Source organism: Caretta caretta, chromosome 6 (assembly GCF_965140235.1).
Source record: "Caretta caretta isolate rCarCar2 chromosome 6, rCarCar1.hap1, whole genome shotgun sequence".
NCBI lineage: Eukaryota > Metazoa > Chordata > Testudines > Cheloniidae > Caretta > Caretta caretta.
Window position 1 is genome coordinate 81,492,600 of NC_134211.1, and position 17,689 is coordinate 81,510,288.

At 40.8% G+C, this 17,689-nt stretch overlaps 1 protein-coding gene across 2 annotated transcripts in view; it reads left to right on the forward strand.

The window, feature by feature from the left end:
* Positions 1-17,689, forward strand: part of SCFD1 (sec1 family domain containing 1) — a 150,142-nt gene that overhangs the window by 86,199 nt on the left and 46,254 nt on the right. For both annotated transcript variants that reach the window (XM_048852399.2, XM_048852400.2), the window contains exons 16-18: positions 5,612-5,682; positions 15,637-15,716; positions 16,435-16,497. In XM_048852399.2, coding sequence (XP_048708356.1) covers positions 5,612-5,682; positions 15,637-15,716; positions 16,435-16,497 — 214 coding nt within the window. The remainder of the gene's footprint in view (positions 1-5,611; positions 5,683-15,636; positions 15,717-16,434; positions 16,498-17,689) is intronic.

Here is a 17,689-nt window from a genome sequence, read left to right on the forward strand (position 1 = left end):
AGAATAAAATGGATGAGCATAGTGGTTAAAGCCTTATGGAAAGACAAAAGCATTCCCAAAGATCAATCACAAGCCTATTTTGGTCCTAATACGTAAGAACGGAAGCATCCATGAAAGCAGAAACTATTGAGGGATAAAGTTACTGTCATACGGGCTGAAGATTATGGAATACATGTTAGATGCTAAGATTAGGTGGATGGTGGAACCCCTCCTTGAGCAAGAACAGTTTGACTTTAGAAAAGAACGAGGAACCACAGATTCCATGTTTGTAATCTGGCAAGTGATAAAGAAGTGGCTAGAGCACCAGCAGGATAGCTTCTGGGCTTTTACAGACCTAGAAAAGGCATACAATAAAGTGGGCAGAAGGATGCTCACGGTGGTGCTGAGAAAATCGATTGTGTCTGAAGATTTAATAACTATAGTGAATGCTATATATATAGTGATGCAAAAATGTTTTGAAACAGAAAGCTCCTTTGAAGTGAAAGTCAGATTGCACCAGAAGTTGGCCCTAAACCTGCTGCTGTTTATCCTATTGATGGACCTAATCAGCAGGAAGATTCCAATGAGAAAAGGTGAGATGCTGCTACATGGAGATGACAAAGTAATGAGGGCATCATCAAAAGAAGATATAGAGAAAATAGTAAACCAGTGGTATGAACAACTAAGTAGGCATGGAATAAAAATGAGTCTGACTAAGACTGAGGTCATTTGGGTCAGAAGAGGTGCACGGGGAAACTGGATATAGAGATTAATGGAGTATGACTCAGCCTGGCTGAGCAGTTCAAGCACCTGAGCAGCTGGATAACTGAAAACAATGAGCTTGCATGTGAGATACAGTCTAGATTGGAGAATGCTGGAAGAGTGAGGAATAACATCCCAGATGTTGTATATGACAAGCATATGCCACTGAAACTGAAATCCCGATTATATAAAACAGTTTTACCCCTTTATACTATATAGTGCAGAAGCCTGGGCTGTAAACAAATGGCAGGTTCAATGTCTACAGGTGTTTGAAAAGAGATACACGAAGGGACAGATTGAAAGCATTAGTTTGGAAATCAAAGTTCATGATGTGGCTGGCAAAATCCAGGAAGCATGACTTCACTGGTTCAGGCACATAAAGCGGATGAATAAAGAGAACTTGGGGAAGATAGCATGGCAGGAGAGGGTGGTAGGAAAGAGACCCTGAGGAATGCCCAGGAAGCAATGAATGGATTGCATCAAAGATAGTAAGCAGGTGGACCTTAGTGCCACCTCAAACAGACAAAGATGGCAGATGTGTTTGTATGATGATCTGACCCAGATGATGGGTTAAGAGGGGAAAGAAGGAAGACTAATGAGAGCTGAGAAAATCAGAAAATTGGTGGTCCCAGAAGGTGGAAGTGGCTGGAAAAATTAAAAATATGGGGGGGAGATAAGGTGGTGATTAGACAAAAGGGAACTCTGAGTTGGGGGAAGGTAGTAGAGGATGTCTTCACCATGAACTGGTCAACTGAGTTCCACCTCAGTAGGTAGAAGATCCAGTCCTTGATTAAGAATAAGTGACAGGTGGAACCATAATTAAGTTGGAGACAGTATGGTGATACAGAGGACGAGCTAAACCTGACATTGAAATCAAGAGCAGGAGAAAGTTGTTAATTATACTGACAAGGAGAGAGGTGAGAGAAGAGTTTTGTTAGAATAGACTTCCAGGGAAGGGAGGAAGTGGGATGTACTGAAAATGGCAGATGAGAAGAAAAGTGAAACAAGGCCACTGCTGCTTACAGTACGGGAGAATGAGAAAGAGTAGAACTCCCACGGTGCAGCTTCTGAAACAGTGAGAGGTAGACAGTAAAGTTTCAGTGATAGCAAGCAAGTGGAAGGTATGGGATATGAAACTTGTGTACAGTATTGATTGTTGAGGAGGGCAAGGAGCAGCAGGTGAAAGTGAGATTGACTATACCAGTGGCAGAGCAGAAGGAGTGTAAAGTAAAACTTTGCAAATAATGGATGTTTCAGTTCTCTGGCAACTCTGAAAAAATTAAAAAGTTTTGTTTTGGGTCTAATGGAAAACAAATGTTTTTGAAATTTTTGGCGAATTGAAAAGTTGGAAAACATTTTGAAGCACGTTGAATGAAATGTTTAGTTAAACCTGGCATTTTTTCTTTAGATTTTAGGCATTTTAACAATGTGAAGGAAACTGGGTTCAGAAAACATCAGTAGGAGGAGGTGGTGTCTCACATTGTGATCGTGCCCTAGGCACTGGGATATTCTGATGTGGGTCTTTCTCAGTCTGTCCTGTTGGAGCTGTTATATTTTGTATAAATAGTCATTGGAGCAGGGATGTCCCAAATCCAAGGTGAATTCTCTAGACACCAGGCTAAGGAAACATTCTCACTATCTGTCCTAGCCCATTAGCTTATTTAGTGTCATCATAACTGACTATGAATTGTCAATGAATAGTCATTGGGTCAGAGAAAGATATTGAGACTGAGTTTTTGTCTACACTACACAGGTTTGTCAACGCAAGGTACGCCAACGATCAAAAACTGCTATAATTACGTCACTTGTGCGTGTTGGCAGAGCACGTCCGCAGTTGGTGCTCCAGCATCAACAGTGACAGCAGTGCACTGTGGGTAGCTATTCAATTGTGCTGCTTGCCACCTTCTGTAGCTAGGAGTTGTGGGAAGGTGGAGTGGATCACAGTGCAGCATGGGCGCAGGCTCAGTGTCCCATGATGCAGTTTTTTCCGTCTGATCATCCGATGGGCTTCCGACTGGGTTTCATGGCATTTTTCAACAGCCCCTGTTTACTGTGCACCTGCCATCTCTGTCTGAAAAGATGGATCCCACATTGCATTCTCCTGTTGTGGTCACTGTTATGAACACATTGTGAATGGTCATGCAGTGTATCTTGAACTCCCAATCTGAACAGGATCAGAGTTGCCGGCTGTGTGCCATGGAAAGAAACAACACCAGATTACTTTTGGCATTCACAAAGCAGCTGCACACGGTGGACCATCGCTTTTGGGCTCAGAAAACAAGCATTGAGTGGTGGGATCACATCATCATGCAGGACTGGGACGGCGAGCAGTGGCTGCAGAACTTTTGGATGTGGAAAATCACCTTCCAGGAACTGTGTGTGGAGCTCGCCCAGAACTGCGATGCAAGGACACCAAATGAGAGCTGCCCTCTCGGTGGAGAAGCGCACCAGAAGCTGGCAACTCCAGACTGCTACCCAGTCGGGAAGTCCACCGCTGGGGCTGCGCTTAACGCAAGTGTGCAGAGCCATTAATTGCATCCTGCTACGAAAGACTGTGACTCTTGATAATGTGCGTGAAATAGTGGATGGCTTTGCAGCAATGGGATTCCCTAACTGCAGCAGAGTGATAGATGGCGTACATACCCCAATTTTGGCCCCAGACCACCTCACAACAGCAGCAGGGACTGTCTTTTTGCTGCATGTTTGTACAGTGTCTAGCACAATGGGGTCCTGGTCAGTGATGGGGACTCCTAAGCAGTACCACAACACAAATAATCACATTTTTGCACATAAATAACTTAATTATGCTAATGAATGCTAGGTGTGTGATTCTAAATGAGAATAGATGCACAAGAATGTAGTGGTGATGCTGATGCTAAGACTTGACTCCAACGTGCATCAGACTTACAGGTAGCTTGAAATGAAGTGCAGATGACTGACAAGGATAGTGGGAAGGAGTTTGTGCCATATATCATTTATTTTCCCTCTGAAAGACTTGCATTTGAGTGTAATTGGTAACAACTTATCCACAAAGGTTTTATCCAGACATGTTGTATTATCAACTTTCATAGTCTAAATGTTGTATAATTTTCCTCAGCGAAAACTGCAATGGTCTTCAGAATTGGAACATACTTATACATAATTGGTAGCTAACCTACCAACAAATTTGTTACATTGTTAAAAATTGTTTTATTTCAAAAAATGTGCCATAGTCTGAGCCTCATGCAAATGTGCATAAAAATGATATTAAGCTTACTTCCTATTTTACAAGAATATTGTAGTCCTCCTTACGTTGACTTTGCTTATTAAAGCTATTATGGCATTTGGAAAGAAGTCTGAGTAACTTCATCGGATTCTGCAATGTTTTTTTCAATTTAACAGAATGTCTGTTTTGTTAGCATATCCACATATGCAGTAAAGGAGCTGGAGACTTTTTTTTTTTTTTTGGGTGGTGGTGGAAGAAGGTCAAAATGGCTGTATTTATAGTGTTTGCTTGACGTAAGTAGGGAGGCTTGAATAATGTCTAGCCAAGGACACCTGCTTCAGTAAATTTCCAAATAGACAGTGATCAGCAGTACCAAATGTCTCTTGTTCAGTAGTCTTATTTTAACTGAAAAGTAAAATGTTACTCTAGTCCAATAAAATATGTAGGTGGGCTTTTCTAAACATATCTGGAATTAAGTGTTTAAAGTGTTAACTTTGTACTTTCTCCTTTGTGCCACTGATACTTTACTTATGTTTACTCTGTTTTTGCAACAACATCAATACGTTATTTTTTAAAGAGTTGACAATCGTTTTCTATATGCCAGACGTTTGCATTGTTTATTTGTATCAGATACCTGCAGGACTCTCTGTCATATTTCAGGTACCATTTCCATTCTATGTAGGGTCACCAAATAGCAAGTGTGAAAAATCGGGACGGAGATGGGGAGTAATAGGCACCTATATAAGAAAAAGCCCCAAATATCGGGACTGTCCCTGTAAAACTGGGACATCTGGTCACCCTAATTCTATGTGAAATTTGTATTATTTTTTCTAGAGATATCAGTAAAATCAGAACTTGTATCTTCCACCTCCCTTCCCCATCCTAAAACACACATTTCAATTTTAGGAAAGAGTTTTACAACTTTGTGTGCCATCCTTGTTTTTGCTAAGCACGTCTGTTTTGGTTGCATTTCCATTTCCAAGTTTCATGCATTTATATTCTGTCCTCTGCACTTGTGTGTGTACAGACACTTATGGGAGTGACAGAGTATTTACATTTTGACTCATGGATAAGAGAGGTGAAGAACAGAGTCAATGAGTAGGACAGAGGAAATTATGAAATCCTAGATATTGTTGGGCTCCAGATGGTATGACATTCCCGTGGGCAATGAAACGAAAAAAATCCTATAAACGTGTGGGAGATATTAAGATTTATTTATTTATTTTTTGCCAAAGCCTCATGTAAATTTCTGACGTTTATGAGGGTAAAGATTTCATTTCAGTCAAATTTTAGGTCTTTGTAGCAAAACTGAATAACTCATAGAGTAAAAGTAATTATGATATGGTCTGTCTTCTACTACTACAGAAGTTTGGTACATCATGGATTACCCCAGCAGAACTAGTCCAAGCCAAGCCAGTTATTATACATAACTACTCTTCAGAGGTTTTGAGCTATTCTAAGGCAGTTTTTCAGTAAAGTTGTTGAGTGGGTATTTATCACTTTATAGACAACATAAACATTTTTTGTTGTATAACCTTTTCTAAACTCATTACAATTTTTGTTATGATCCAAGGGCTCAATATATGTAATACAGAATAGTACACTACATAGTAAAATAGTTTATAACTTGATTTGAAAAAAAGAAACCCTTGTTTTCTTCCATAGCTGGAACTCCAGAAGACAAGATGCGATTGTTTCTTATCTATTACATAAACTCAGTGCAGGCACCGTCAGAGGTATGTTCTTTGTATCTTAATAAAACAAAAATAATTGGGAAAATTTGTGCTAAATTGGTATTTCATAAGGAATGAAATGAATGCCTATGCCAAACACCTATTTTTTCTTCTCAAGAAAAATATAGTACAGTCTTGTAGGATTGAATCTATTTACAGTCAAAGTTTTACAGACGTATTTATTACCACCAGGGATATTACTGCACAGTTATAAAATATAGCTAAACACTTGGATCATGATAATGTGGCTATGATTCAAATAGTAAGAATGTCACTTTTTAAAATATTTAAATCAAGTTTACACCAGCAAAATTTGGTACAGTTTCTGCTATTGGGGTACATTATTCACTTGAGATGGACATTACAAAACACTTTCCACTTTTTACTCCATCCGTGACTATCCAGAAAGAGTTGCATTTACTGAACAACAAATATATTTCTTGGGACTGTGCACTAAAATGGTTTCTAACGCTTTGATCCCTTAGTAACCCAGAAAGCATTTTTTGCATATATTTCTTCTGAAACTAATCTGTGTCAGATTATTATTGTTTGTTTTTGTGCCACAGGCATGAGAGAAAAACACATAAGCAATAGAACCCGAGGTTCTGGACACCAATGTGTTGGTACCACCATTTCTGGCACCCCACAAGACACAAGCCGTACCATGCTGTGTAATTATGAAATGTTAATCTGACACATTCGCTAATTCTTAGTGCACAGGATTTAACCATATGGCTCCTGTTAAATACATTTAATTAAACTCTACTGTGTCAAATTCCAGTATAATGTAAACTAGGTTTTAAAATAGATCCAGCCTGAATTACAAATCATATTTTGGTGATGTTTTAATTGTGTGAATTATTTACAGCATTAAATAACGTAATAACTAAAGTTGGGGTTTTTCAAAACAGCTTACGGTAGTTAGGCACCTTGAAGTTCATTGCCATTTCAATGCCTGCCTCCCTTAAGCTTCTTTGAAAATCCCAGCCAATTTTTTAAGACATTTTAAGTCCTATGCTCTTATGTTGTGGCTAAGAGGCTCAGCACAGAACTCACAGCTCAGGGAGTGTGGAGGCATATGGTGGTTTTAAGCAGTCTTATGCCCTTCTGATCCTGGGTTGCTCCAGGGACTGACCAGATCTCCAGCATAACTTAGACAACCCTGTCCGAGTTACCCGACAGGCAGTAGCACTGCCCAAATCTCTGCAGTGCTGAGTGCTGCATCTCCCAGCATACATCCTTCACTGGGGCTTGCAAAGGAATCTTTAGGAGGCAGGTTTACAGCTATGTTCATCAGAGTGTGCTACAGGGGACATCTCCCCAAGCCAGATTCAGGGCTTTTAGGGTCTCTTTATGCTGCTTTTGCCCTTTTATGTGAAATGAAGGGAACAAATGGAGGTGAAGCTCTCAAGCATTGTTAGAAATCATAATAGTTGGAAATAATTTCCTTATTTTCTTACCTACCAAAACTGTAGCTTGGGATTTGTTGATATCTTAAATAATTAGCTTATGATAAAGAATAGCTCATTTAACAATGCCAGCAGCTGCAGGGAAAAAATTTTAATGCAGATAGTTCTGCAATGTGTTCTGTACTGTCATGTTTTACAATTTTCAAATAAATGTAACTGCTTGAACATCTGCTTGAAAAGTTTAGAAAGATTTGGCTATCTCAGAAGCAGCCTAGATTTTTCTAAAATCTGTCTTCACTTTTTGCTGTTATTTTATTTAAACTATATATCTAATTCCACTTAATGTTTTAATATGGTAAGTAGAATATACAGAAATAATTTTTGTCAATACTGAAAATAATCCAGTGTTAAAATCCATTACAATATATCAGGTGATTCTAGAAGCTGTTATTGAAACAATTCTGATAAATTCAGATAGAGAAAAGTAGAATAAATATTTGAACAAAATAAGTCACCATGAAGAGTGTGATAGAATGTTGTTTCTTTTTGTAGTGATAACTGAAATATAACACTTTACAAAAGTTAATTCAGTGTGAATAGGACTTCTTCACTGGCATGTGGTGATCATGGTCACTTGTTTTTATTTATAAGTTCTTATTCTTCTTCAAGTGATGGTCCCTATTGTATTCCACAAGGTTTATGCATGTTCACCATGCATCCAGATTTGGAAAATTTGAAAATAGTGTCCATTGGTCCATTCATATGCCCTCGCTTGTCCTGTGCTTCCATCCGAGGCGATAAAGGGTCGGGCAGACTGACCAAGTCTTTAGTTCCTTCTCACACCGCACATGGTCTGGATCAGAACTCTGTGTCCTCATCTCTAGTTGGGAGATAAGGAAGCACTCCCATAAGCATGGGACTAAATCTTTGTCCAAATCAAAGAAGATGGATTCTCCTTCCACCCACTCGGCCCAAGGACACAGAGAACGTTCTGAGTCCCACAGGCATGAGAGAAAAACACATAAACAATAGAACCCAGAGGTTCTGGACACCAACGCTTGGTACCACCATTTCTGGCACCCCACAAGACACAAGACCGTCTCTCACCGGGAAAGATCACAGTGCTGATACCAATAATTGGGAAAGAGAGTGCCTCTCACCAGGGAGATCCGAAACCGTAGCTGGACCCAGACCTTCCTGGATCCAGAATCTCCCCCTCCATCAGGCCAGTCCACTTCTACAGTGATTATATCTCCACCAAGAGACTGCTTCCAATAAGGGTTCCCTCACCCTTCGCACCGATGCTTTACACTCTTCCATTGGCTCCGATAGTACCACCATTAGAACTGGAAGCTGAAAAATGTCTCCACTTGGCAAAATGGAAATGTTTCACTTCCTGGGCTCAGTGCCATCACCTCAACACCATCTCGATCCCCACTGTCCTGGACTACCTCCTGGAACTGAAGACATCAGGCCTTCCTCTCAGGCCTGTCCGGGTCCACCTGTGGATTGGTGCGTGGTATTTACTCATCCCACCACCACCCACTTCTTGAAAGGTGCTGAACAGCTTCCCGCCTGTGCTCAAACCCCTTCCCCCGCACCCAGAAAACTCAATTTTGTGGTCTCTGCCCTCACCGGGCCCCCCCTTTGAGCATCTGACCACGTGCTCCCTCTCCCACTTCTCCATGAAGGTCATCTTCCTCATGGCTATCATTTCTGCTAGACGAGTCAGCAAATTAGCAGCTATGATGGCCAACTGTGCATGCCCCCCACATGTGGTTTTTCATAAAGACAAGATTTCCTTACACCCTTCAACCCAAATTCCTTCTGAGGATGGTCTCTGAGTTCCACCTCAACAAATTGATTCACTTCCCAGTCTTCCGTCTTAAGCCGCTTGCCACTCTTGTGGATAGGTCCCTGCACTCACTCGGAAATAAATGGTCAGTTTTCAGAATGGATAGAGGTAAATAGTGGTGTCCCCAGGAGTCTGTACTGGGACCAGTACTTTTCAACATATTTATAAATCATATGGAAAAGAAGTAAACAGGTGGCAAAATTTGCAGATGATACAAAACTACTCAGTTAAGTACAAAGCAGACTGTGAAGAGCTACAAAAGGACCTCACAAAACTGGGTGACTGGGCAACAAAATGGCAGATGAAATTCAGTGTTAATAAATGCAAAGTAATGCACATTGGAAAACATAATCCCAACTGTACATTTTAAATGATGGGGTCTAAATTAGCTATTACCACTCAAGAAAGAGATCTTGGAGTCATTGTGAATAGTTCTCTGAAAACATCCACTCAATGTGCAGCGGCAGTCAAAAAAGCTAACAGAATGTTGGGAATCATTAAGAAAGAGAGAGATAAGAAGACAGAAAATATATTGCCTTTATACAAAACAATGGTACGCCCTCATCTTGAATACTGCGTGCAGATCTGGTTGCTCCATCTCAAAAAATATATATTGGAATTGGAAGAGGTACAGAAAAGGGCAACAGAAATTATTGGGGTATGGAACAGCTTCCATATGAGGAGAGATTAATAAGACTTGGATTTTTCAGTTTGGAAAAGAGACGACTAAGAGGGGATATGATAGAGGTCTATAAAATCATGACTGGTGTGGAGAAAGTAAATAAGGAAGTGTTATTTATTCCTTCTCATAACACAAGAACTGGGGGTCCCAAATGAAATTATTAGCAGGTTTTAAACAAACAAAAGGAAGTATTTTTTCACACAATGCACAGTCAACCTGTGGAACTCTTTGCCAGAGGATGTTGTGAAGGCCAAGACTATAACAGAGTTCCAAAAAGAACAATATAAGTTCATGGAGGATAGGTCCATCTATGGCTATTAGCCAGGATGGGGAGGAATGGGGTCCCTAGCCTCTGTTTGCCAGAAGCTGGGAATGGGCAACGAGGGATGGATCACTTGGTGATTATCTGTTCTGTTCATTCCTTCTGGGGCATCTGGCTTTGGCCACTGTCAGAAGAGAGGATACTAGGCTAGATGGACCATTGGTCTGACCCAGTATGGCCGTTCATATGTACTTATGACGTATGCTATGTGCTTGCATTCTTCCTCAACAGAACTCATGCCTGTTCATGGCCATTGTGGACAGACCCCAGGGCTAAGCCCTATATTCTCAGTGCATCTCAAAGTGGGTTTCTGCATGCATCCAAGTGTGCTATACATGGCTAACACTCCACTGCCTGGCAGGATTATGGAACATTCTACACAGGTGCAAGTGGTCACATCTGCCTCCCTGGCACAACATCTGCCGAGCAGCAACGTGGCATTCAATGCATACCTTAACCACCCATTACTCCACCCAGAGGGCAGCATAATTTGCAGCTGTGAGCCATGCCATCCCGCAGACTGCAATACCTCTTGCATCCTTGCACCCCTTCCTCCGCACTGATCACTGCGTAATACTCACCCGCATTTGGAATACGTATAGGGACCCTCACTCAAAGAGGAGGAGGTTACTTATCTGTAACTGAGATTCTTTGAGATGTGTGGTCCCTATTTGTATTCCAATACCCACCCTCCATCCCCTCTGCTGCAGACCATACTGCTCAATGTTAAGAGGGTGGCTGAGGGGGCGCCATCCCGCGCACCCTCATAACTTCTCCTGGAACACAAGGCTACGTATGACATATGTGTGGGTCAACAGATACTGCTACAGAAATCTTCCGACGTATTGTGCATATGTGCACCCATGTTTGTAATACAAATAGGGACCACACATCTTGAAGAACCTCCAGTTATAGGTAAGTAACATCCGTGAGCTGTAGCTCACGAAAGCTTATGCTCAAATAAATTGGTTAGTCTCTAAGGTGCCACAAGTACTCCTTTTCTTTTTGAGAATACAGACTAACACGGCTGTTACTCTGAAACCTGTCACATTGACAAAGTTATTTGCTTTCCTGTGTTTTTTTTCCCAAAGCCACACCAGGAAGATGCTCTCCATATCTTGGACATTAGAAAGGCATTAGCCTTCTATTGGTACAGAACCAATCCATTTAGAAAGTCTCCTAGAGCTTTTATACCAATTGCAAACAGGTCCAACAGATCCACAGTCTCCACCCAAAGACTTTCAAAGTGGGTTTCTAGTTGTATTCTTATTTGTTACCAGGCTGCTAATGTTCGGCCCCACCCTCCCTCCCAACCAGAATAATAGCCCATTCTGCAAGATCTTAGGCAGCCTTCATGGCACTATTACAAAATGTTTCAGTTGCTGCTATTTGCAAAGCAGCAATCTGGGCATCACTGCACACTTTTTTCCCAAACACTACATCCTGGTATACACGTGTAGATCAGACACTGCTGTTGGTATGCAGTCCTTTCTTTAGTGTTGGATCCAGTTCCAAAGCCCCCTCTTCCTTTAGTGGCTAATCCTCAGAAGTCACCTGAAGTGGAGCACCCATAGGGACACTTCTCGAAGAAGGAGAGGTTAGTCACTTTGTGCAATTACTGGAGTTCTCTAAGATGTGTGTCTCAATGGGTGTTCAGTTACACACACCCCTTCCCTTCTGCTTCAGCATTTCATCTTGTGGGACTTTATGGTAGGGAGGGTGGTTCACCCACGCAGCTACGTATATCCTCTGTGTGAGCCATTAGTATGTTTGGAGCTTGTGCGTGGGCCAAATGGGCACTGCTACTGAAAGTCTCTGATCAAAGGCACATGCACACCTGAAATGGAGCACCCATAGGGGTACACATCTCAAAAAACTCCAGTTGCTGCACAAGGTGATTGTCCTCTCCTTTCTCCTATCAACAATCCTGCAAGTGACAAATAGGCTGTCACGTGCTAGATATTTACCTAGTATGAAAGTAATTTATATTTCAGTAACATCACTTGAATGTTATACAGTGACTTTTAGAATGTAATCCTATAAATTATATTCTTGATGGAAACTACTCTCTGCCAGTGTTTTAAGTCTGGTTGCTCTTTTTTACATAACAAGAATCAGTTTATTCTGCACAAAAGAAAAATAAATATGATTTTGATATTCTGAATGTGCTTTGGTTTTAGTATGAACACAGTAAAATATGCTACTTTTATTACCGGCTATTCTGATCATGAGTAATTGTGTGAAGATGGCTTTTCTTTGACAGATGTGGAAGAGACTGAGGATTTAGATTTAGATTTCACCGAAAACAGTCTGTTAACTTTATTTGCTTTCAAATATTCATAAGTTCATTTACACTTTATGTTGGGGGTCTGATAGGTCTAAGATTTTTTTGTGCCACCTACCCAAGACACAAAGCCCCAAGTGCAATTTCAATCCCCTAGCTGTGTGGGAGGTGTGGTAAGAATGTACAAAGCAAGACCCAGGATAATTACTGTGTAATTACCTGCAATTTTTTACCCCTCAACCCCAGGATTCATGGTAGAAGAAAGTAGCATTTGGGATTAAGGAAGTCTGTGGGCTCGTGGTGAATTAATCCACTCTAGCTATAGAGAATGGGTGAAGAGAGAGACAGTAAGTTGGAGGCAGTTTTTACAAATGGGACTGGCAAATCTTCTCAGTGCATTAGTTCCCCATCTGCAAAATGGGCGTGATAATGCTACCTCATTTCACATAGTTGTCATAAACATAAATTAATGTTTATGAAGCACTTAGATGCTGTAGTGATGAGCGCCATAGAAAAGCCCATGAGGAAATTAGTAATTCTGTCTTCAGAGCAGGTTTTGAATAGTGTGCAGTAAATAAGGCATAGGCCACAACTGGAATAATGAGGAAAAAACAAAATATTGAATAGCTGACCATTAAGTGAGCATTGTCTTTTCTGTGGCTTTGAATGAGGCAGGGGTCCTCTGGACCAATTAGTATATGATCATGTAATTAAAGACCATCATATATACGTCCAGGAGGGCTGAATTAAGGCTAAAGGTGTACATCTGGGAACAAAGAACATACTCCATACTTACAGATGGGAGACTGTCCTGGGAAGCAGTGACTTTGAAATAGATTTAGGGGTGGGGGTGATAATCAGCTGAACATGAGCTCCCAGTTTGATGCAGTGGCCAAAATAGCTGATGCAATCCTGAGATGTGTAAACAGGAATCTCAAGTAGGGGTAGAGACATTATTTTACCTTTGTATTTGTCACTGGTGCACCTGCTGCTGGAAGACTATGTCAAGAATGTTGATAAATTAGAGAGGGTACAGAGAAGAGCCCCAAGGATGATTAAAGGATTAGAAAGCCTGCCTTAGTGATACTCAAGGAGCTCAGTCCATCTCGCTTGACAAAAAGAAGGTTAAGGGGTGACTTGATTACAGTCTACAAGTATCTACACGAGGAACAAATATTTAATGGGCTTTTCAATTTAGCAGAGAAAGCTATAACATGATCCAATGGCTAACAGTTCGCAAAAAGAAAAGGAGTACTTGTGGCACCTTAGAGACTAACCAATTTATTTGAGCATAAGCTTTCGTGAGCTACAGCTCAGTAAATTGCATGTGAATTTAAAAAACACTTAGAGGTAAGACTTGAACTCCTGGTCTCTGCTTTCCCCCAGATTTCAGAGAAAAGTAAAGACCAGTGCAACTTTCACAGATTTTAAGGACAGAAAGGTGACCACTGTGATCATCTAGTCTGACTTTCTGTATAGAAACAGGGCACAGAACTTCTCCAAAATAATTCCTAGAGCATATCTTTTAGAACATCATCCAATGTGACTTAAAAATGGTCAGTGATGGAGAATCCACCATGACCCTTGGTACAGTGTTACAATGGTTAATAACTCCCACCCTTAAAAATGTATGCCTTATTTCCAGTCTGAATTTGTCTAGCTTCAACTGTTAGCCAGCAATTTACTGCGCTTATTAACCACAGTGTCAGGGTTCCCTCCCCACTCTGAACTCTAGGGTACAGATGCGGGGACCCGCATGAAAGACCCCCTAAGCTTATTTCTACCAGCTTAGGGTAAAACTTCCCCAAGGCACAAACTTTTTGCCCTTGGACAGTATGCTGCCACCACCAAGTGATTTAACAAAGAATCTGTGAAAGGACCACTTGGAGTTCCTGTTCCCCCAAGCCTTACACCCTGTTTCCTGGGGTGGCTTGAGAATAATATCCTAACCAATTGGTTACAAAATGATCACAGACCCAAACCCCGGGGTCTTAGGATCATAGAGAAATCAGTTAGGCTCTTAAAAGAAACAGAACTTTATTAGAAAGAAAAAAGGTAAAAGAAGCACCTCTGTGAAATTAGAATGGAAGATCTCACAGGCAGTCAGATTCAACACATAGAGAATCCCTCTAGGCAAAACCTTAAGTTACAAAAAGACACAAAAACAGGAACACACATTCCCTCCAGCACAGCGAATTTCACAAGCCAAAAATAAAATAAAATCTAACGCATTTTCAAGTTAGATTACTTATTAACTCTATAGGATTTGGATTGCTTGCTTTTTTGATCTGTCTCCGGGTAGAGGTATCACAGAGACAAACAAAGCCTCACCCTCTTCCCCCCCTCCCCATTTGAAAGTATCTTGTCTCCTTATTGGTCATTTTGGTCAGGTGCCAGCCAGGTTACTTGAGCTTCTTAACCCTTTACAGGTAAGAGGATTTTATAGTACTGTATCAGAGCATCTTAACCCCTTCCCTTTATATTTATGACACACAGCCATGAACCCTAATCTAAGTGACAGTTATAGAAGAGCTGCTGAGCCCTGTCTCCTCTCACCATCTTTTAAATAAGTTAACAGAGAGCTTTTGCAAGGTCACTGAACGTGCAGAACTCAGGTCTCGAACATTACCAACCCTTATCTTATCCAGTATGCCGCACTGCCTGTCAGTCACTAAATTACTTGTGGTTATCCTATCTCTAACCACTATAAACTACACTCCTCTCCACGATCCATGGATAGAATCCAAGATTATGAGTCAGGAATAGAATACTGGCAAGCAATTGTGTAACCCATTGGGAAAGCGTGTGGCTACTCTTCCTCCACTGGCTGGTCAACAAAAGAGCTAGCAGTTACTCCTGTTGTTCAAATAGTAAGGGCTTATACTAGGGATATGAAGATTAGGGGGTTCTGGTCTGTGTGGGGAAATGGTACAGTAGTTGCATAAGATTCCCATACAACTTGCACTCTAGTTCAAAACCGTAATAGTTACCTGACACCAAATAACGTCGCAAATGCATTGAATGTGTTAGTCACATGCTCCTTGATCTAACTGATAGAAAAACATATGAGGTCACTCACTGTGAAGGATTTGCATTTCAAGCAAGTTGAGTACATATTGACTTTGGGTGTCCCTTGGAGATGGAAGTGAAAACCTGAAGGGTGTGTCCTGCCTGTGTCCTGCCATAATCTTAACTATCTCTAAACGTAGTTTTTATTTGCCAGCTCCTAAAGTTAGTTTGAATTTTTTAAATTTTCTTTTCAAAAGCAAAATAAGTTGCATTTATACTGCTTATTTAACATGTTTAGGGGAGAAAATATCTACATATTTTGTCATCTGTCTATGCAAGGACAGTTTGATTTAGAATAGTGGAAAGCAGTTGTAATTCTCCTATGTATGATTTCAGGCTGATTTGGAGCAATACAAAAAAGCATTGATGGATGCAGGATGTAATCTTACTCCCTTGAACTATATAAAACAATGGAAGTAAGTTAAATTTTTCTTCTTCATAAAACTGCAGATAATTGTGGGGAAGTTGAAAACAGATACATAAACTACTGCAGCCAGGATTTGTGCAAATTGTGTATTACTTTTAATGTCTAATGAATTGTGGTTCTTACATAATTTTGCTGTCACTTGTTTTACAATACATGTGAACAATTCTAAATCGAACTCTAACATACGTGAGAATGGTATTAAACTTGATTTTGAACAATACACTTGATATGTTTTTCTTGACACAAATGAGTAATTTGCTGAAGGCAACTGAGTGACTCCATAGCAGAGCCTAGTTTAAATTCAGAATTCCTGGCTTTCTGATCCTTGGTTCAGTCTTGTGGGCCATCCTGCTTATCTATGTATGAAATATTAGATCTTATAAAAGGAGAAATCTATCTTTCATCCATCCTCATCCTGAATTCTAGGTACTATACTCTAATTTCTTTGGGTTTCTAACTATATCTCATTATAGCTATAAGCTTTAGAATGGCAAAAGCTATTATGAAAGGGATGCATTCAGTTTTTAATAAAAGGAGAGAGATGTTTGTAATTTGCTCAATTATCCAATGACAGATTTTAGAGGCAGAGCCATTTCCATTCTCAGATGGCCAGGAGGTCTTCCACAATGGTCTTCATAGAAAGAGAAGATGTAGTAGAATAACGGTGAAAACAAATTCAGCACTTGATTATAACATTTCTTTAATAGGGCTTTTGCCAAGATGGCTTCAGCTCCTACCAGCTATGGAAATGCTACAGCTAAACCATTGGGGTAAGTTTTTTAATTCATCTACCAAAATTCCTTGTAAATCTTGTATTATTTATTAATTTATTTTATAAGCACTGAGAGCATTCAGTAATAAATAACCTTTAAAATGACTGTTTTTTATTAGATTCCACATAATAAAGCTGAAACTACAGTTGAAATAAATTTAGCTATGTGTAGTTTAAAAAAAAATGAGCTCAATCTTTTAGTTCTCCTTTGAGTGATGGTTCCTATTGTATTTCAGCATGGGTGTACGCATGTACCCCGAGCCAAAGAATTTGAAATTAGCGTCTGTTGTTCTGCGCATGCGCCCTGATTTACCTTGTACCTCCGCTGGAGGGGATAAAGAGCTAGGCGAAATGACTTTCTCTCCAGTTCCTTCTCACTGCTGCATGGTCTGGGTTGGAACTTCCAGTTCTTCATAGCTTTGGCTTCATCTTACAAAATGAGATTGAGTTTTGTACATAGTTTTAACATCTTGTACAGTTTTTACAGATTGCAATTTGCTATTTTATAGACTTCTTACAGTTTACATTTAGTCTTTTCGGGGGACACCCCTCCTCCCCGGCGTACCCCCTTCAAGTACCAGCCTATGCCCAGGACTCCATGCTTCAAACTGTGCTTCCTGCCCAATATCCTTCTCAGTCAGCGACGCCCACCAGCATTGCCTGTCCTGCTTTGGGGGAGTCTACATCACAGCAAGATGCAGTATCTGCCAATTGTTCCCCAGCCATATCCGAGAAGAGCAGGAACTTTGTCTCCAGAAATACCTCATGGAGAAGGTCATGAGGCCTCAATTGGACCCAGAGCAGGGACACGCCTCTCCCCTCATACATCAGCCTGATTCAGCAAGGAGTATGCCTTCTACTGTGAAGTCTGACCCTGGTGCAGGAGAACCTGCCCCCACAGACCCGCTAGGGGGATCTTGGTAGGAATCCAGGAAACACTCTCATAAGCATGAGACTAATTCTTCCTCTAAATCCACTTCAAGGAAGTCAGATTAGGCTCTGAGCACGCCCATCAGCTCAGAGCCCTGAAAACTTAGGATGTACTAAGTCCCAGAGTCATGACGAGAAAGCCCATAAGCATTGGGCTACATCAGTAATGAACCATCAATACCATCATTGTCAGTACCTCCCAAACCCCGGGATCTGCCAGCACCAACAAAGACCAATCATCGTGAGTTTCACCTAACCAC